This window comes from Parambassis ranga, chromosome 9, assembly GCF_900634625.1.
Source record: "Parambassis ranga chromosome 9, fParRan2.1, whole genome shotgun sequence".
Classification (NCBI taxonomy): Eukaryota; Metazoa; Chordata; class Actinopteri; family Ambassidae; genus Parambassis; species Parambassis ranga.
The window spans coordinates 293,988-316,132 of NC_041030.1; the positions used below are offsets into that span (position 1 = coordinate 293,988).

Genomic DNA, 22,145 nt, shown 5'->3' on the forward strand with positions numbered 1-22,145 from the left:
TGATGAGGCATCGAAATTGGGGGATGCGGACCTGCCCTTTTGCATATCCAAAGCAGGATTTAAGTATTTAGGTTTTTAGGCTTTCTCTGAGCTAGTTGCAGCTAACTTTTCTCCTGTACTTGATAAACTGAAATTAGATCTCCAGCACTGGAAAACTCTGCACTTAACTTTAGCTGGGCGAGTGAATTGTATAAAAATGAATGTGGCCCCCAGATTTTTGTATTTATTTCAATGTCTACCAGTTTTTCTCCCAAAATCATTCTTCCGTTTGATAGACGAACAATTTTCACATTTTCAGTGGGGAAATAAAATACCCAGACTACATAGAGCATTTCTAGAGAGACAAATGAAGGAGGGTGGCCTAGCACTTTCGAACCTAATGAGTTATTATTGGGCAGCTAATTTGCAAAAAACTGTGTATTGGTTCCAAACTCCTGAAGCCGACTGGTGTAGTGCAGAAGCGAGAACCTGTACACAATCATCTCTGGCGGCACTAATTACCTCTAAACTTCCCCTCTCCCCCTCACGTTTTTCTTCCAGCCCAGTAGTGAGCTCCACACTGAGGATCTTGCAATTCAGGCAAACGTTTAAGTTAACAGACTTGTCCATATATAGTCCAATCTGTAATAATCACCTTTCCCCCCCTGCACAACTAGATGTCTCTTTTAGACAGTGGACATATAAAGATCTAATAACATGTAAAGACTTTTTTGTAGACAAAGTCTTCCCTACTTTCATTGACTTTTCCAGCATGTTTTCAATTTCTAAATCTAGCTTCTTCAGGTACCTTCAGCTCCGTGATTTTCTTCAAACTCATATTTCATCATTCCCTCAACTACCAGAACACTCACTTTTGGTTGATATACTCAAAACTCCTCCTAGAGGCCAGATTTCCATTATATATAAGTTTATTATGTCGTCCAAAGAATCACTAATGGATACTATTAAAGCAAAGTGGTCAGAGGAACTCGGTACCGATATCTCTGAAGCTGTCTGGAATAAGGCCCTGAGTTGGGTGAATGGAACTTCCTCCTGTGCACGCTTAAAGTTAATTCAGTTTAAAATCATTCATGGTATACACTATAGTAAGGTGAGACTGGCCAAAATATACTCCAATATGGATGACACATGTGACCGCTGTAGGATGGCCAAAGGAGACCTAACCCACATGTTCCGGGTATGTTCTAAGCTGAAGGATTTCTGGGCATCATCATACTCATAGAATGGAAATCAGCGAACCCGCCAAAGGCATCTTTATGGCTTTCAGATACAATGACCTATTTAAAACTGGAGAAGATAAAAACATTTCCTTAAAGGATCTAACAGGATCTCACATTTTACAAAACCTGGGGCCCTCTACTGTCTTATTTTGAAAAGCTAACAACGCTACCTTCCCAGTAATTAGGTGGTACAATGTGTAGTAGCCATTAATAGTCTTGGTCGTAATAAATGAGCCTTTAGTTTTGTTTTTTTTTTATTGTTATTGTTGTTAGTATTTATTTTTGGTACTACTATTGCTCATTATTTAAATTGTATGTTTGTTTTTTTTGTTTTTTTATTATTATTATTTTGCTTGTTTTTACACCCTGGCATGAATGTTTGGGGCTGGGTGTTACAATGTAAAAGATGGTTATATTGTACTTTCCTGTTGTTTTGTACAATGATATCTTAAAATAATAATAAAATATTTGAGAAAAAAAACAAAATGCACCACTGAGCACCACAGGAGGTCATTTCTTCCTGTGGCCATCTAACTGTACAACTCCTCCCTCTGAGATCAGACAGTCTGATCTAATGCATTGTCCTATTAATTATATCAATATTGAATGTTATTAGAGTACTGTTTTTTTTTACTGCTCACAGTATTCCAGTTGGATTATACATATATGAGTTTTTGTTGTTTTGAGTTTATTGTTCAGATATCTCATTGTATTGTATTTACTTGCCATTTTGTCTTAATTTATTTTATAATTCTAACCTGTTACTATTTCTGAGCATGCATGGAGCACCTGGAATGTAAGCAATTTTCTCCCGGCATTAATGAAGACCTTCTAAATCTGAGTCTCATTAACAACAGTAATAAACTCACCCGCTGTATAGTGACTGTGTGCTGCTCCCAGACCATCTCTTCCATCTCTGACCTCTGTAGGAAACACAGACACAGTAGGGTGAGTTTCAACAATACTGACACTAAATTACAGAGCAGTATAATGTTCAATAGTATAGTAAATATATTGAGTCACATAGTGTCGAGGCCAGGAGTCACTATCCTACACACCTCTCTGCTGCTTCTGGAGGACTGCCGCCCTCCGTTAAATCAGAATCAGAATCAGAATCATGTTTATTGCCATGTAAGTGAAGGGGGTTCACATTACTAGGAATTTGCCTTAGTGATTGGTGCATACAAAGAACAAATGACAATTAACATGCAATAAGATAAAATTAAGTAAATAAACTAAAGTAAGGCTAAATTTACATGACAGACATGGCGTAACAGACATACAATGAACAGAACATAAAATACTGTGCAGATGAAATGTAAACATAGACCCTTATATGATCGAATGGAACAGTGTAATAATGTAATAATATAACAGGTACCACATGGATCGGTGAGGTGGTACTCATGTGCAAGTAGTGCAAGATGGAGTGAACAGTGCAAATAGTCGTCATTGTGCAGTGACTATACTTAAGTGACCTTCTGAAGACAGTGCAGAGCAGTGCATTAATTACAGTTTAACAGTCCAACAGCAGAGGGGAAGAAGCTGTTCTTGTGGCGTGAGGTTCTGGTCCGAATGGACCGTAACCTCCTGCCTGAGGGGAGTGGCTCAAAGAGTCCGTGTCCAGGGTGAGAAGGGTCAGCTGTGATCCGACCTGCACGCCTCAGAGTCCTGGAGACGTACAGGTCCTCGATAGATGGCAGGCTGCAGCCGATCACCTTCTCAGCAGAGCACGACACGCTGCAGTCTGTGCCTGTCCCTGGCAGTGGCCCCAGCGTACCACACTGTGATGGAGGAGGTGAGGATGGACTCAATGATGGCCGTGTAGAACTGAACCATCATCCTGGCTGGCACCTTGAGTTTCCTCAGCTGCCGCAGGACGTACATCCTCTGCTGGGCCTTTTTGATGAGGGAGCTGATGGTGAGCTCCCACTTGAGGTCCTGGGTGATGGTGGTACCCAGGAAGCGGAAAGAGTCCACTGTGGAGATGGGGGTGTCTGTCAGGGTGAGGGGGGGTGATGGAGCTGGCACTTTCCGAAAGTCTACTGTCATCTCCACTGTCTTCTGGGCATTCAGCTCCAGGTTGTTGTCAGCACACCAGGACACCAGACGGTCCACCTCCATCCTGTAGGCAGACTCATCCCCGTCTGAGATGAGTCCAATGAGGGTGGTGTCGTCAGCAAACTTAATCAGCTTGACAGACTGGTGGCTGGAGGTGCAGCAGTTGGTGTACAGGGAGAAGAGCAGAGGGGAAAGTACACAGCCTTGGGGGGTACCGGTGCTGATGGTCCTTGTTTCCGAGACATTCGTCCCCAGCCTCACATGCTGTCTCCTGTCTGTCAGGAAGTCAGTGATCCACCGGCAGATGGAGTCTGGAACATGCAGCAGGGACAGCTTGTCTTGGAGGAGAGCTGGGCGGATTGTGTTGAAAGCAGAGCTGAAGTCCACAAACAGGATCCTAGCATAGGTTCCCGGGGAGTCCAGATGCTGCAGGATGTAGTTAAAAACAAATTACATAAAAATGTAAATACACACAGTAACACTAAGCTTAAAATGTTACAAGTAGTGTCAGGTTAAAGATGTGTTAAATAACCTCGTAAAAATACACATTAGCAAATACTTAGAACCAGGAAATACAACAATCAGGTTTGGATTGTTAAATATACAATCCCTCCATTCTAAACCCTCCTAGGTAATGATGTAATCATTAATCATCACTAGGGGTGGGATGGCTCAGGAAAAAAAATCCGATCCGTTTGGTACACGTGTTTCGGTTTGGGGCGCGTGTTCTGTTCGGTTCTGGACATGAGCATCATGTAATACAGGAAGGCGTTTTTACCACAACATGGAGACGAGTGAGGGAGTGTCAGAACAGAAGGAGCCATGTGCCAAGATGGTGCCAGTGTGTACGGCCCGCTCTCTGTCTCCTCAAACTTTGGTTGTATTTCTGCTGTTTTTGTCACTTGTCCTTTTAAATGGCAACTCTCTGCTGGTGTATGATCGCCAAACACTCCTGAATCGTCGACTGGCCTTTGAAAATTTGGGGCAGTATGGACATGATGGACAGAAAACTTTCTACCCCCCGGTTCTCTCTGGTATACCAGCTTACCTTCTCTGTGTTCCGCCTCTACCTGCAAGCAGAGGGCATAGATGCGGGGGAAAACGCAGTGGCAGACTGGTGAAGCTGAAAGCGTGCTTGGCGTGCTCTCCTGACGCCTCTTTGGAAAATTTTGGATCCAACTGTCGTCGTTTCGTCTCGTGGCGCTCCCAGGATCCGATCGCCTCCTCCCTGGTTACTGTGGCTGGCACAGATGAGGGACCGGGGACTTGTCACTTCTCCTTTCGCTACCTTCATGGGCGCGGGGTGAACCTGCACAGCTTGCGGCCACTTCTTCGGATCCCACAGACGACTAATGCGCCGGCTCCAGTTCCGGTTAGGATGGCCCTGGTGAATGCTATATCACTAGCCAACATAACGTTTATCCTTAATGATTTCTTTACGTCGTGCGGCTCTGTCTCTCCAGTGTTGTGCGCTGTCATATACAGACCTCCCAAGTACTGTAAAGACTTTATTGATGACTTTGCTGACTTCTTGTCAGGAATAATGCCTAAATATGATCGAGTTTTAATAGTTGGGGATTTTAATATACATGTGTGCTGTCCTGTAAGGCCATTGGCTAAAGACTTCTTACATCTCATCGATTCGTTTAATCTTGTACAGCATGTATCTGGTCCTACACACGAACACGGGTACATGCTTGATCTTGTTTTATCACATGGTTTTACTGTTTGTAGCTTAGAGGTTTGTGATGCTGTGTTCTCGGACCACATGCCTGATTTGTTTGAGGTACCTCTGCCCTGTCACACAGTCAAACCTCAAGCTCCTGTGCAGCGCAGTCATGTTATTAACTCTTCCACTGCTGCTCAGTTCTCCACAGCTTTTAACTCAGTGTTCAGCCCAACTGAAGCTTTGGGCTCAAATTGCAATGTTGAGACACTTATTTTACCTCTTATTTTAACTCAACATGCCAAATTGTGCTCGATGCTGTGGCTCCACTAAAAACGAGGCCTTTCAAACCCAGACCTAAGCCTTGGACAAATGACTCTACACCCACTGCCAGGTGCGAGTGCAGGAGAGCAGAGCAAAAGTAGAAGAAGGACAAGCTACAGGTGTCTTTCCAGATGTTGAGGGACAGCTGGCATTTTTATTAAAGAACTGTAAAGGCTGCAAAAACCAAATATCTTTCCGATATTTTATCTAATTGTCACGATCCTCGTGTTTTGTTTAAAACTGTAAATTCTGTTCTTAATGCTCCACAGTCATTTTGCTTGGAGAATTCCACTGAAGTATGTGAGCTTTTTTATTGACAAAGTTGTGAGCACTAGGGCCCTGATTACTCTCCCTTCTTATGATCCTTCCATCTCTGTCACATGCTCGGCTGTGTTTGACCAGTTTGAGCATGTCAGCCTGCCCTTTCTGAGAGACATAATTATGAAATCATATGAAACCTGCTGGGTCTCCCAGTGATCCAGTCCCACCTCGTCTTTTTAAAGAGGGCCCTATTGTTTACACCAGGGATCAGCTGATGAATCTCCAGCACAGCGGGATGTATGGCCAGCGACACGAAATCCCCAGAGCTAAGAAGGAAACAACGTGGAAGCAGAGGGGGCAAAAGAAGACAGCTGAGGAAAAGAAGATACAAGCCGTATCTTCCTTCTATCGTCATGGGTAATGTCAGATAATGAGATGGAAGAGTTAACATCTCTCACAAAGAGCGAGTGTGTGTTTTGTGAGGCGTCTGTAATGTGCTTTACAGAGACGTGGCTGCACGAAAACATACCGGACTCTACCGTGAGTTTAGCCGGCTTTCAGTTGGTATGGGCAGACAGGAACTGCACCGAGAGCGGCAGGAGGAAAGGAGGGGGACTTGCGCTCTACGTGAACAACCGGTGGTGCAGCCCTGGACACACTACGGTAAAGGAGCGTGTGCAGCCCGGACATTGAACTGCTAGCGGTAAGTCTACGTCTGTATTATTTGCCCAGAGAGTTCTCTCACGCCATTGTACTCGTTGTTTACATTGCTCCCTCGGCTGAGGCGTTGCGGGCTACTGACGTCATCAGCTCTGTGACCGCGAGGCTTCAGACCCAGCACCCAAATGCCTTCATAGCGATCTCTGGTGATTTTAACCATGTTAATCTGAAATCAACTCTGCCTACTTTCAAGCAGTTTGTGGACTGTAAAACAAGAGAAAATAAAACTCTAGATTTACTGTATGCTAATGTTAAAGAGGCATACAGCTCAATAGCTCTCCTTCCCTTAGGCAGATCAGACCATAGCCTAGTCCACCTCAAACCCCAGTATATACCAGCAGTACAGCGGCAGCCGGTGACCACCAAAACTGTACGGAGGTGGACACCGGAAGCCCTGGAGACCCTGCAGGGATGTTTTGAGGTGACTGACTGGGATGTGTTCTGTGAGGATGTGTTCTCACGGTGAGGATGTAGACACACTCACAGACTGTATCACAGAATATGTTAATTTTTGTACAGATTCTCTAATCCCCACCAGGTCAATACGCTGTTTTCCAAACAATAAACCATGGGTGACAAAGGACATCAAGGCATCACTCAACAGAAAGAAGACAGCCTTCATGAGTGGAGACAGAGAGGAGATGAGGAGGGCCCAGGCAGAGGTGAAGGAGAAGATTGGAGAGGGTAAGGAGAGCTACAGGAAGAAGGTGGAGAGCCAACTTGCCCGGAACAACTTGAGGGAGGTATGGAGTGGCATGGGAACCATCACCGGCCACAATAGGATCTCTGACCAGCTGATGGATGGAGATCTGCAGGAGGCCAACCAGCTGAACCTGTTTTTCAACAGGTTTGACAGTCCACTCCCTGACCACCCTCCCCCTCACCCCTCCTGTGATGCACCATTAACACCTGTCTATAATAACAATGTACCTCCTCCCCCTCCCCCTAACCACACTAACCAGTCTCACCCCCCCCCCATCAATAACATCACCCTGCCCCCCTTACCCCACCTTCCACTAACAACCCCCCAGCATCCCTCCCCCATCAGATCTCTCTCTCTGCTCTTCTGTGTCCACAGTTACCATCACCACAGAAGATGTGAGGAGGGAGTTCAGTCGCCTAAGACCGGGAAAGGCTGCAGGACCGGATGGACTCCCCAGAGTACTCAGCGTGGACATTGCGGACAGCTACAAATACCTGGGTGTCCACATTGACCACAAACTGGACTGGTCCACAAACGCAGAGGCAATATACAAGAAGTGACAGAGTCGCCTGTATCTCCAAAGGAGACTCAGGTCCTTTAACGTCTGCCAGACCATGCTGCAGATGTTTTGCCACTCTGGTCTCCAGCGTCATCTTCTACGCTGTAGTGTGCTGGGGCAGCAGGATGAAGACGGCCGACACCAACAGACTCAACAAGCTCATTAGGAAGGCTGGCCCGGTACTGGGAGTGGTGACGGAGAGGAGGATACTGAGGAAACTCCTCAGTATTCGTAACAACACGTCTCACCCCCTGCATGACACACTGCTGTCCTACAGGAGCACATTCAGCGGCAGACTGAGACTACCGAGGAGCAGCACAGAACGCCACAGGAGGTCCTTCCTGCCAGTGGCCATCAGACTGTATAACTCCTCCCCTTTCTGTAGGGAGAAGAGCTAGATAATCATGTCAGGCATCACTGTCATTCCCTCCACTGGTCTATATTTATGTTTACTTAGCACCTTATATCTCCATATTTGTATCCATGTATCATATATTGTGCTCATACTGCGTACTGTACTCTTGTTTGGATTATAGTGACACATACTCTTATACTCTGTACTTAACTGCATTTAATGTAACTTGATACTGGCACAAGAATTTCCTTCGGGATTAATAAAGTTTTATCTTATCTTATCTTATCTGGCACCACATTTGCTTAACATCATAAACAGCAGTTTGTCAAGTGGGAGTTTTAAGCATGCGGTGGTGACACCACTGGTTAAAAAGCCTGGCTTAGACCTTTCTGTACTTTCTCATTTTAGGACAATTTCTAAACTCCCGTTTCTTTCTAAGATTCTGGAGAAAACTGTTGAGCGTTTTTAATGATGTTCTTTTACAGTGGACCATCAGATCCCCTTGTCTCGCCTGAAAAACTGGGTGGGCAGCCATGGTGGTGCTTTAGACTGGTTCAGGTCCTACCTAACAGGGAGAACCTTTTGTGTACAACTGGAACAGCGGAGTCACGTGCAGCTCCTCAAGGCTCTATACTTGGCCCTCTTCTTTTCTCCCTGTATATACTTCCTCTTGGATCTATTTTCATAAAGCATGGTGTCACATTTCACTGTTATGCTGACGACTGTCAAATTTATCTGCCACTAAAACAGGGAGAGGCCTCTTGTGTAAACAAACTTTTAGACTGTATTGCAGAGATTAAGGCATGGATGTCATTGAACTTTCTCAGCCTGAATGACGAAAAAACTGAAGTCATGTTGTTCGGCCCTTGTGATGCCTCCAAAATTCATGTGGATCTGGGTCCTCTGAGTCAATATGTGACACAAACAGCCACAAATTTGGGGGTAAAAATGGACAGTGGTCTCAAATTCGATGTGCAGATCAAATCAGTTGTCAAGCTTTTATCATTTACGACAACTAGCCAAAGTCAAGCCATTTTTATCAAGACATCACTTTGAGATTTTAATCCATGCTTTTATCTCATGTAGACTTGACTACTGTAATGCACTTTATGTTGGGCTCAGCCAGACGTCTTCAATTAATTTAACGCTGCAGCCCGACTTTTTTTTTTTTTCAAAAAGAGTGAGCACATCACTCCAGTTTTAGCTTCCATTCATTGGCCCCGAGTGCATTTTAGGATTGATTTTAAAAATTTTTTATTTGTTTTTAAATGTCTTAATGGCCTCGCCCCACAGTATCTGTCCGACCTGCTTCAGCCATACACTCCCTCACGCTCTCTCAGGTCGGCAGATCAGTCTCTTTTAGTAATCCCAAAAACAAAGAGGAAATCCACAGGTGATCGTGCTTTCGCAGTCACTGCCCCCAAACTATGAAACAATCTGCCCCTGCACATTAGGCAGGCTGCCTCTCTTGCAGCTTTTGTTTGTGTTTTTGTTGTTGTTACAGCCTTGAAGCATTAGTTCAGTACAGCTGGACTGAACTCGCCATCCCTCCTCTGTGGCCTAGGAGACAGAGGAGGTGGCACGGTAAAAAAAGAGAGGTATGAGGAGCGGCGTGCGTGCTAGGCTACATGCTAACCCACACAGACCGGCTCCTCCCAGTCTCTTCCTCACCAACGTAAGATCACTGGCTAACAAAATGGATGAGATTCGGCTGAGGATTGTCTCACTGAGAATGGGCAGCTGTGTGGCCATCATCACCGAAACCTGGCTGGATTACAACACACCAGATGCCGCGGTGAAGTAGCAATTTTGCGGGACGCTCTTTGTTCCGAGTAGACGGGACTGCAGCTTCTGCTAAACACAGAGGAGGGCTCCACAACTCCTGGTGTACAGCCACACACATCAGAACGCACTGCACACCCGATCTGGGATACCTTGCCGTAAATTGCAGACCATTCAAGATGGTAAGAGAGTTCTGCTCTATCATTATCATAGCTGTGTACATTTCACCGCGGGCTAACGCTAAGCTAGCGGTAAGGGAGCTCTACTGTCTGATTAGCAGGCAGATGAACTCCAACCCAGAGGCAGCTGTGATTGTGGCTGGAGACTTAAATCATGTGGAACTCAAAGCAGTGCTTCCAAAATTCCACAAGTTCATACACTTCCCCACCAGAGACAGCAACATACTGGATCAGGTTTACTGCAACATTCCAGGAGCATACAAGGCTGCAGCAGCTCCTCACCTGGGTATGTCAGATCACATCTCTGTGGAAGTGATTCCAGTATATAAACCTCTGATCTGCTGGATAAGACCAACCACCAAAACAGTTCAGGTATGGACTGAGGAGGTTTCCTCCGCACTACAGGACTGTTTTGAATTCACTGACTGGGGAGTGTTTAAAGATGGCTCAGACCTGGAGACCTACACATCATCCGTCCTGGACTATGTGCAGTTCTGCACTGATGCTGTTCTACCCAGAAAGTCCATCAAGGTGTTTCCAAACCAGAAACCATGGTGGGACAGCACAGTGCGGTCTCTGCTCAAAGCTCGGGATGCAGCCTTCAGGTGAGGTGGCTGACTCACCTGGAGCATCCTAACACCTATGTTAGGATGTTATTTGTGGACTTCAGTTCAGCATTCAACACTGTGATCCCGGACAAGCTGACACTGAAACTTCACAACCTGGGACTGCTTGGCTCTCTGTGCTTCTGGATCAAGGACTTTCTTACCAAGACACTGCCTTTTGTACAATATATTTATACTGGTCACTTTAAACATTTAATTTGCACTGTTAATTTTACTCTATATTATTCTTATTCTATTTTATATTTATCTAGGCATATTTTAAGCATGTCTGTTTTTTATTTTATGTGTCCAACTATGTGCCTAAGCCAAGACCTGCTGAACAAAATTTCATTGTGCCTTGCATAGTGACAGTAAAGAGTTTTGATTCTTGATTTCTCCACAACAGCCAATATACTACCACGATATACTAAACGTCATTTAGTACTAATACACCTGGACTGCTTCGTGACCTTCCTGAGCTGACCTCCAGCATTATTAAATCTAGCCCAACCACATGTCTCTTGGAACCCAATCCAACTCGGCAAGGAAGTCTTTTCCTGTGGAGCAGAGTATAATTATTGGTGTCACTAAAATCCAAATCCAGAGTACAGTACGCAGTTTGAGCACAATATATGATGCATGGATACAAATAGAGACCAATGGAGATAATGAGATACCTGAAATTGAACCAAGGACCTTTAGATCTTCAGTCTAATGCTCTCCCAACTGAGCTATTTTGGCCCAGTTTTGTTATGCTGATGAAACCCCTCTGAATTTGTTAATGAGGCCTGAAGAAAACAGAGCCATTAGTCAGACTACAGGTGTGTCTAAAGGACATAAAGGACTGGATGACCTCCAACTTTTTACTGTTAAACACAGACAAAATTGAAGTCATTATTTTTGCTTTGGCCTCCAGTATACATGTGAGCATCCTCTCTCAGACATGTCATTTATCTCTCATATTAAACAGGTCTCTAAGGCCGCCTTCTTTCATCTCCGTAATATTGCTAAGATCAGGAGCATCTTCTCTCAGAGTGATGCTGAAAAACCCATCTATGCTTTTGTTACTTCTAGACCAGACTACTGCAACTCACTATTGTCAGGATGTCCACATTACACCATTAACAGCCTGCAGCTGATCTAGAACGCAGCAGCTAGAGTTCTGGCAGGAATCAGCAAAAGGGATCATATATCTCCTGTATTAGCTTCTCTTCACTGGCTCCCAGTGGGGTCAAGAATACACTTCAAAATCCTTCTCCTTACCTTTAAGGCTCTACATGACCTAATAGAACACTCAGATCTCAGAGTGCAGGTTTACTTGTAGTTCCTAGGATTCAGGTAGAATAGGAGGATGAGTCACCGCTACTATGGAACAAGTTACCAATCTGGCTGACACCGCCTCCACCTAACACCAGACTTAAAACGCTGTTTAGTAAAGCATACAGTTTAGCCTCAAACAAAGTGTGCAGAGCCACACATGCAGGTAAACAGGCTGACTAACTAAATCATAGTCTTTATTCAAGTCTTTGAACTTTATCATAGCTAAGCTGCTATAGGCCTACACTGATGGGGGACACAAACATGATACACCGAGCAGTTCCCCCACCTCCTCAACACCACCACCATCTCTATTCTGGACCAAAGGGGGTCTTCATCTTGGGCTTCTTGTCCTAACCCAGGAGGGTGCCCATCTCTGGCCTCCAGTCATGACCCTGGAGGGTCCCAGGCTCTGCATATGTTGGTCTTCAGCTTGAACTCTGGAAGGCCCTGGACCTTGTCTCTGCCAACATTCTGCTCAGGCCCTGGAGGGTCCTCGGCTCAACCTCTTCTAGTCTGGCGTCCCATGGGCTGCTGGCAGGATTTGGCCTGTGGGCCTTGCGTTTGACAAGTATGATCTAGAGCCTGTCCAGACAATTCAGATGATTTTGAGTAGATAGGAGTTCCCAGCACAGGCAAGACAACCCACAACAGGCTGCCTATCTGTCAATCAGCCACATCCCCCTTACGACTCCTATCCCTGCAGCCATCTGGCCCCAGTTTTTCCCGTTACAGTATGCCTACAACAATGCTGTTGATGATGTCCTGGCAGAGGACCTTTCTTGTTGCTTGTCAGATTGAAACCGGTACCCCTGCTCTGTCAAATCCACATCACTGACTGGTAAAATTCTTCAAAACTGCTTCAAACTGGTTAGCTTTTCTCAAAAGCAAGCTGCTAACCTTCCTTTCTCATCGTCCTAACTATCAGCAGATTAGCTTAGCAGTAGTAGGTAGAAGAGGCTAAAAATAAGTGCAGATCTACAGCACTTCAGCCTATTCTCATTCTGTTCAGTCTTCTCCACTTTTGAGTGAATGCAATTTAAACGCAACTGAGTACAGTTGTTGAAAACATGGTAACACATGGAAATACAGGCTCTGGGTTTTTGTTAAAAAAATGCTGACATGGCATACCTTCAAAGGGTTAACATCTCAGAGTTGACCTTTTACAGTTTTTTCCTGGACAATGGTCTGGAAGCTGGATTTCAGGTGCTTAAAAATGTGAGTGCTTTATTACTTCTGTTTTTTTCTATTTTTATGGCCATTAGAATGTCTCTTTTAATACACTGTTAAACTATCATCTAAGCACTAAAAAATATACAGGGTTTCATGCCTACAATCGAGGAAAGCTGGAGTCTATCTGAACGTGTTTTGCCTGACAGAACTGAGTGCAGTTACCCAAATTTTTTCTTTGACATAACATGATCTGGATAGATGTTTATGGACAGTAAATAATACGGGTGGAACGGTTCACTAAATCCACGGTTTGGTTCGTATCACGGTTCTCGGTTCGGTTTACATTGTTGAGGTTTTTTCTACTTTTAACACTCTGGAAATACCAGATGAGCATAAAATACATAGCCTATTTATCCAACATTCAACATATTTAATAATCAGTTCAGTGTTTCCCCTATCATTATATCAGGTCAAGTCATTATATCAGGTCAAGTCAATTTTATTTCTTTTTAATTTCTATATACCATCAGATCATAACAGAAGCCTTTTCTGTAGAACAGGTCTACACCTTGTTCCTTTATTAAACAAACTAAACAGCTAATGTTATTTATCTTATTTGCAGGGAAGTATGACATTTCTCTCTGCGCAGCACAGACACACACCGTCGGACAGAGAACGTGTGTTGCTTTGTCCACCGTTGCTCATTACATGCTAGTTGGATAGACTGAATTCTATGACTACGCTAGGTTACGCTAACACTACTGAGGTCCGTGTTTTTATTTTATTTTTGCCATTGAAATATGCTATTTACATCCCCCTCTATAAGCATTGACGGGACCTTCGGCAGCTTTGCGCATGGTTGGACGCAGAGTGCTGTGGCGTGTGTTATGTTCGGTTCTGGACATGTGCTACAAGCTACAGTGAGACTGACCGGCTGGGAGTGTTTTGAGGCGTGGGAGGAGCTCACGGCTGCTGCTTGTCGAGGACAGTAGCCTGACTGCAGAATGATTTCACGTCAGTCTCCAAACGTCACCTGAGACTAGTTGCTTTTGATAAAAAAGAAAAAATGTAGTGAGAGAGACGCAAAGTTGCCAACACTCATCTCCATGCTGTGGTAAAAACGCTTCCCTGTATTACTTGATGCACATGTCCAGAACCGAACAGAACACACGCCCCGAACCGAAACACATGTACCGAACGGTTCAGATTTTTTTCCTGAACCGTCCCACCCCTACTAAATAATGGTGTCATATATACAAATCAAATGAGCTTTTGAAGTCTGGGTACTGGTAAATACACAAAATCAAACCTGGGTGCCACAAGAAGAATTGAGAGAATCTTGTTTCACCAGGCCATCAACCTGAGCTGCTCCAAGTACTTACAACATTAACCCTTCAGTGAGTGGCAACAGTGGAGATGTTGTGACATGGCACACAATACTGCCTTTTGAACCACACCAACCAAAGTGCATTCATAAAGATATGCACATTGCCTCCCACATAGACAACCCACAAAGACAGAATTGTGTGAACAATGATGTAGTTTCATTTATCCAGCAGTGCACTGTAGCCACACAAAACAATAATTGACAAACAACAATAAAAAACTGGGTTAGGTCAAGCACTTTTCAACATGTGACTACCGATTGTTTCTCTTGGAGACTCACAAATCTTCAAAATCAAAGAACCAATATCCACAGCAACACCGGCTGCCCCAGAGAAGTGTTCTTAGCTGCTACAATTTGCTCACATACAACCCGGCTACATCCCACATATCATCATGTTTGTAGATGATACTCAATACATCTTAACTTTATTTATAAAGCACTTTAAACACACAGCTGGCCAAAGTGCTGTACACAGATTAGAAACAACAACTCTTGTGAAATGAAAACGCCACAGGTCCACCTCCCCCGTAACCCGCATGCCCTCATTCCATTACGGTATTTATTTAACCTTTGTTGTTCACTGGAAACAAGTGAGTAGTTGGAGCATTTGAGCTGCTCCAAACAGAGATAGTTGTCTAATCCTGGCCTCGGTATTTCCTGTGTGGTGACATGGAAGAGAAAAGAGGCTCCTGCTGCAGGAAGCACTCAGTAACTGCTGTAGTTTCACTCCCCCTTCCTACATTCTTCAGATAATATCTTAGTCATGTTTGCTTACAGGAAGCAACAAACTATGAAGAAACACACTGTAAATGCTGGAAAAAACTGATCTGAGGGGTGTGCAACAAAGTGAGATGACTGGGTGGCAGCTGAAACAAACAAACCCATGAATAATGACCCAGAATTACAGTTCTTAGTAGACCATTTTTTATGCTATTGACCAGTCAATTCTATTCGGACTGAAAAGTAAACTGGGTTTGCAGAATCTTGGATTGGTTGACAACTTGACACATGGCAGGCTGATTCATTTGACAGGCATGAGTTAGGATGGATAAATAACACATAGGTTCAATGCTGGACCACAACAACAACTGTGGACATACAACATACTATAATGTCATTAGCTCATTGTAGTATAAAAATTTACTGGTGGTAAAGCTAGTTTAAATCATACTTATCAGATAGATTTCACTTCATCCAGGTTAATGAAGTTTCCTCCTTGTGTAGATGGGTTAATCACGGTGTTCCACAGGGTTCAGTGCTCAGACCGATCCTGTTCATCCTCTACATGCTCCCTCTAGGAAATATTATTCAGAAGCACGGAATAAACTTTCATTGTTCAGGGCTCTAGAGTGCGACCTAATTTCTCAAAGGTGCAACCAAAAAATATCAGAGGTCACACCACCATACATTCTCCGCGACTCTCAAAAGTCTCCAGCAACAGACACACATCAGGCCCATATCGTGGTCTAAACCAATCAGAGACAGTGAAGGGTGGGACATCGCGTGTGTGTATCTTTTAAAACATGTCAGATCGAGACCGAAAATTCAGAAGAAGAAAACAGACATATGCTGCGCAGAGCTGATGCTGTGTGATAAAGCTTGTTCCATTTTTATATCACGATTCTTTAATGATAAAATCACAGTCACAATTTTATCACGATTCTTTTTTACATTGACACTAATTTGCATGTTTCTGTGTAAATGACTTCAGGTAGCCTACTCTGTCACTTCTCAAAAACTATCAGTAGATCTAAAAGTAAACTCTGATAACGTGCACTCAGTATTAGTTTTCAGTAAACATGAAAATTTAAATAACAATTACAGAACAAAATAAAGTTTTATTTCAAATAGGTTAAAAAGAAGACTAATGTAGTTCTGTAAAGTATTATTCAACAGTGATTTAAACAGACTGAAGTGAGCCTCCTAAGGTTAAACAATAAATACAGTATTGAGACTTAAGTAACTCTTAAAGTTGTGTGATTTAGAACAAATGATCAAACTTTAATGGGAATCATATCTAAGGAAAAACGGAGCTGCTGCTGTCACCTCTGTCCACCGTTTACTAGAGTCTTCATATGGAGCCTCTTCATCAAATGCCTGCGTTATTGTTTTGGTGACGTCATTAGCTGTTGCCTCTGTCTGCATCTGATGCCCTCCCACTGCGACACACGTCACGCGCACACACACAGACACAGGCTTAAGCTGGATCCATACTCCGCGAGACAAAGACATTTTTCCCCCATGCAGACGTTACGCCCACAAAATGACGTCATTTTTTGTCTCTGACCGCCCGCTGATCCGCACTCTTGTGCACAGGGTCCGGGCCGAACTTTGTCTTTCAAGGCTGTGCGGCAACCATGCTGTGATTGGTCGGAATTTATTGTGGGCGTGATGAAAGTGGAGAAGCGCAAGAGCCTCTCCAGGTATATACACTCAACAAAAATATAAACGCAACACTTTTGTTTTTGCTCCCATGTTTCATGAGATGGACTTGAAGATCTAAACTTCATTCCAGATACACAATATTACCATTCCTCTCAAACATTGTTCACAAATCTGTCTAAATGTGTGATAGTGAGCACTTCTGCTTTGCTGAGATAATCCATCCCACCTCACAGGTGTGCCACATCAAGATGCTGATCTGACATCATGATTAGTGCACAGGTGTACCTTAAACTGCCCACAATAAAAGGCCACCCTGAAATGTGCATTTTGTTTCTGCTTTATTGGCGGTCTGGGGACTCAGAACCAGTCAGTATCTGGTGTGACCACCATTTGCCTCATGCAGTGCAACACATCTTCTTCGCATAGAGTTTATCAGATTGTCTATTGTGGCCTGTGGAATGTTGGTCCACTCCTCTTCAATGGCTGTGCGAAGTTGCTGGATATTAGTGGGAACTGGTGCATGCTGTCGTATACGCCGGTCAAGCACATCCCAAACATGTTCAATGGGTGACATGTCCGGTGAGTATGCTGGCCATGCAAGAACTGGGACATTTTCAGCTTCCAAGAATTGTGTACAGATCCTTGCAACATGGGGCCGTGCATTATCTTGCTGAAACATGAGGTGATGTTCATGGATGTATGGCACAACAATGGGCCTCAGGATCTCATCACGGTATCTCTGTGCATTCAAAATGCCATCAATAAAATGCACCTGTGTTCTTCGTCCATAACAGATGCCTGCCCATACCATGACCCCACCACCACCATGGGCCACTCGATCCACAACATTGACATCAGCAAAGCACTCACCCACACGACGCCACACACGCTGTCTGCCATCTGCCCTGAACAATGTAAACCAAGATTCATCCGTGAAGAGAACACCTCTCCAACGTGCTAGACGCCATCGAATGTGAGCATTTGCCCACTCAAGTCTGTTACGGCGACGATCTGGAGTCAGGTTAAGACCCCGATGAGGACGACGAGCATGCAGTTGAGCTTCCCTGAGACGGTTTCTGACAGTTAGTGCAGAAATTGTTTGGTTATGCAAACCAATTGTTTCAGCAGCTGTCTGAGTGGCTGGTCTCAGACGATGTCGGAGGTGAACCTGCTGGATGTGGAGGTCCTGGGCTGGTGTGGTTACTCGTGGTCTGCGGTTGTGAGGCCGGTTGGATGTACTGCCATATTCTCTGAAACGCCTTTGGAGATGGCTTATGGTGGAGAAATGAACATTCAATGCACGAGCAACAGATCTGGTTGACATTCCTGCTGTCAGCATGCCAATTGCACGCTCCCTCAATGCTTGTGGCATCTGTGGCATTTTGCTGTGAGACAAAACTGCACATTTCAGGGTGGCCTTTTATTGTGGGCAGTTTGAGGTACACCTGTGCACTAATCATGATGTCAGATCAGCATCTTGATGTGGCACACCTGTGAGGTGGGATGGATTATCTCAGCAAAGCAGAAGTGCTCACTATCACACATTTAGACAGATTTGTGAACAATGTTTGAGAGGAATGGTAATATTGTGTATCTGGAATGAAGTTTAGATCTTCAAGTCCATGTCATGAAACATGGGAGCAAAAACAAAAGTGTTGCGTTTATATTTTTGTTGAGTGTAGGTAGGTGTGTAAACAGCGCTGATTCAACAGATTTAGATAAGACCATACTGGTTTTGCATGATGAGCAATAAAAGAAAGAAAGAAAGGCAAGTCAGGGTGATTTGTCACCAATAACTCCAGACAGCCATTCACACATACCAGATGGTGACTGTTACCATTCTATATACTCCTACATACCCGGGCATAACAGGTTCGTTAACAATGTCTGTATATCTTTGCTATTGTTACTTTTAATGTCGCATCTTCACAGCTCATCACCGGACAGTTTGAAGTATCGCAGGCACATTGGAACACAGTAGATGTGCAAATGTGGTCATAAAGGCACAAACACTGAATCTTTGCTGTTGTTACTTTTAATGTCGCATTTTCACAACTCATCGCCGGACATCTCACGCTGTTGCAGGCACCCTCTCTGTATAATGCCCTCTTGCCATGGCACAAGTCCTTGTGGTGTGTTAAAAAACTCAGTAAAGTCTTTCCTTATAGTTTAGTGGGCGGGCCGTATGAGGAGTTCTGCACACACGCGTCTCGCGGAGTATGGTACCTCAGTGTGGAAAAGACCTTTTTTTGTATCTCTTACCACCCGTGGAGTGCGTTCTGCGCTCTTTGTCTCGCGGAGTATGGAACAGCCTTTAGAAGACGCGCAATTTTTTTTCTTTTTTAAAATTGGGAAGACACTTATTATCCGGCAACTGGATTGCATGCAAACAACAAGCTCAAGCTGTCGTTGTGGGAAGGACATGTGGAGTTAAACATGTGAACATAATTAAACATGTGAATAGAGTGTGCCAATCAACTGCTTGCCCACATATTCTGTGTTAACTGATTCTGCTTCAGCTTCCTGACCGTAGTCAGAGAGCACAGAGAAGGCGTGGGCAGTTTCAGGGACGAGCGATAATGCTCGTGCTTAACCCCCCCTCACACAACAGCAAAAGTTCAGTGCAGAACACATACCAACAAGGTATTGGTTTCTTAGGAAAACACAAAACGTACTTTCTTTCATGTGTTGATTTTGGATGATTATCGCTATTTGCTAGAGTGGCACACTGATTAAAAGGGTTACTTGGTATGACACATGCTGAGATTTCCACCATGCTGGAGCACATTGGTATTCAGAGATGCTGAGAAATTAGTATTAGATGATTCATAAACCTAAAAAAACACCTATCAGACACAGAAGGGGAGATCAATATATGAACACCCATATTATGACTGTAGGTCAATTTGTGTGCATTATTGTTGTTCTCCTGTTTAGCCTGTTCTGTCGCCTTATTGCAGGTAGTGAGGTGGAAGCTGGTGATTGGCGCTGTGTTTATACTTTTTGTAGCAACAGCTTGCTGCTCTTCTCTCCTCTCCATCTCCCAAGACCCTGTGACTTTTTAATTGAAATTCTGTGACATTCATATTGTTGTTTCATGTAAAAAAAAGTTTGATAATTTTGACTTTATTTTGTAAATAAATCTGTAGATCACTTTTTAAACTTTTTTCACACGTCCAAAAATTATTTGTTTTTTGTATTAATCAATGAACAAACAATTATGTTTTTTCCTTATTTTATGAATTAAACTCTCAAGAAGCAAGTCACTAATATCTATACTCTGTATGTCCACATTGGCATAGTAAGTAACCAGGCTTCCATTTTTATTCATGCTTGGATTCAGACTGCATGTGTCTCCAAGAGACACACTGAAAATTAAAACTGCCCTGTTTCTAAAGAGTTTGACTATGCCTGAGACGTGCCCGTTAGTGTATGATGTCATTGTTTGCTGAAGGCAGCTGTGTTGGTATGAATAGACCCCTAGTCTTGCTATTATGTTAAAACAGAATAGAGGTTATAAGTCAAACCCAAACTCAATGTATCCCACTATGCAAAAGCAGTGTATTATACTTTTCATAATGTATGTACTGTTGTCCATGTATGGCATGGTTTTATTATGTAACAGCAATGACTTCAGGAGCAGTACTGAGAAAAGTATCAAGTGTAGCATATGCAAGTGTTTTGTTTTCCATATAGTGAGTAGGCAGTGCTTTAGAGTTGGGTGATTTATAAAAACTGGCCAATCAGCTGCTGTAATTCTATCAATTGGCGTTTGCCAAAACAACAACATTGTAGCTGAATTGTGGTAAATTAAAGACTCTGTCCTGTAGATTATTTAACTTCTTTTCTCAGATAGTCACCAAGCAGGGTGGGAAGCAGTTTGAAGCCCTTCCATTATTGTTCTTTTTTACAGGACAGTACTAATACTAAACTGCAGACAACAATCAGTCAAATCTAAGATAGATAAAGACAACGACAGTGACAGAGTCCCAGTTCTTTTCAGCGGGGAAAGTTTACAGGCTGATAAAAGAGCGCAGACAGAGGAGTTGAGCTGTAACAGGCTTTTCTATTGGCTCCCCCGTAACACAACAGGTGTTCTGATGTTCACTGCTGGCTGGCTATGCGAACGCACATAAACACTTCAGGCACGTCAAATTCCAATCCAGGCTTTACAGATAAACGTAATTTAAAAAAATAAATGATTTAAAAATGCATTGACGTTACAACAAAGTCATTACATATTCCCAAATCTAACGTCACCCATGTCAAACGCCTTACACTTACTCCGACATTTTCGCTCTTGCTTGGGTAAGACAGCAGTCTTCCTTCCCCTTTCACCGGCATTTTGATTTTCCTCGGATCGGCTGAACAGGCAGTGTGTCGTGGCAGTCAAAATAAAAGCCCTGTCGATCCAGAAGACACTTCGCGTTCTGGATAGAGTTGGTGGCGCCAGGCCAGCTCCGCCCTCCTCACTGCCGGAGTTGTGTTTCTCCGGGCGAATAACATGGAGCCAGCAAAGAGGGAGGTCCGTAAAGCCCAGAACAAACGGTCCGCTGAGTCCTGCGGACAGGAATCTCTCCATCGAGTGTTTGGAATATTTAGCCGACTGTCATTTATAAATTCGTTATCCATGTACAGTGTGCTGTGGGATGTCCCGCAGTCTTCCTACCGCTAGCAGCACGCCATCAAGCTTCTCCCGGTTCTCTTCCTGGTACTATCACGAGAATCCTAGACGGAAATGTGTCCCGGTGTCACACTTGAGATGTCCACTGCCACTCTTTTTCTTTCTTTGGCAGAGCTTGATATTAATCTCCTTGCTTATCCACTATATTTAGTTGGCCACGTAAAGGCAATGCTAAATAAAATAATTACACAGAAAAATAAAGGAAGCACTTTATTGATGAAGATTCTCAGTCATCCAGGGAAGATTGAAGCACGGCGTCTGGACTTGTTGGCTGTGTCCCAATTCAGGGTCTGCATCCTTCGGAGTGCGCATTTTAAGGCCGCTTACGTCACAAAGCTGCGCGAAGGCTGTCCCAATTCGCCAAAAGTCGAAGGGTCCTTCAAATGCGTCCTCCAAATGCGTCCTCCTTTTGCCTGAATTTGGAGGACGCATCGCTACCATCCTTCGTGGCCTTAAATATCCCACAATGCTTTGCGGACCTACTTTTTGTCCAATAGTACGATGACGGACCAAGCGAGCGGCAGCGGCAGGAGTGCCGAATTCACATTTAAATGTAAGTAAAGAGCAGTAGTTCGAGAGTTTTAAAATGCTAGTAGTGACAGCGGCATTAAAAAAATGAGTTTTATATTTACAAACATGACGTCCTGTTGATACGAGGCGCTGTGAAGTAAACGCTTTGATTGAATGTTTCTGGACTGTTTACTGTAGTATAAAGTATAGTTCACGTGAGGAGCAATATTATCGTTATTATATCAAACGGTCAT

At 43.8% G+C, this 22,145-nt stretch overlaps 1 protein-coding gene across 1 annotated transcript in view; it reads right to left on the reverse strand.

Moving 5' to 3' along the window:
• Positions 1 to 21,673, reverse strand: part of LOC114441371 (tight junction protein ZO-2-like) — a 36,408-nt gene extending 14,735 nt beyond the window's left edge. Inside the window, exons 1-2 of the mRNA XM_028414265.1 lie at positions 20,982 to 21,673; positions 2,090 to 2,143 (exon numbers count right to left, since the gene is read on the reverse strand). Of these exons, the coding sequence (XP_028270066.1) occupies positions 2,090 to 2,143; positions 20,982 to 21,041 (114 nt within the window). The 5' untranslated portion in view covers positions 21,042 to 21,673. The remainder of the gene's footprint in view (positions 1 to 2,089; positions 2,144 to 20,981) is intronic.
• Between the last annotated feature and the right edge of the window lie 472 nt (positions 21,674 to 22,145).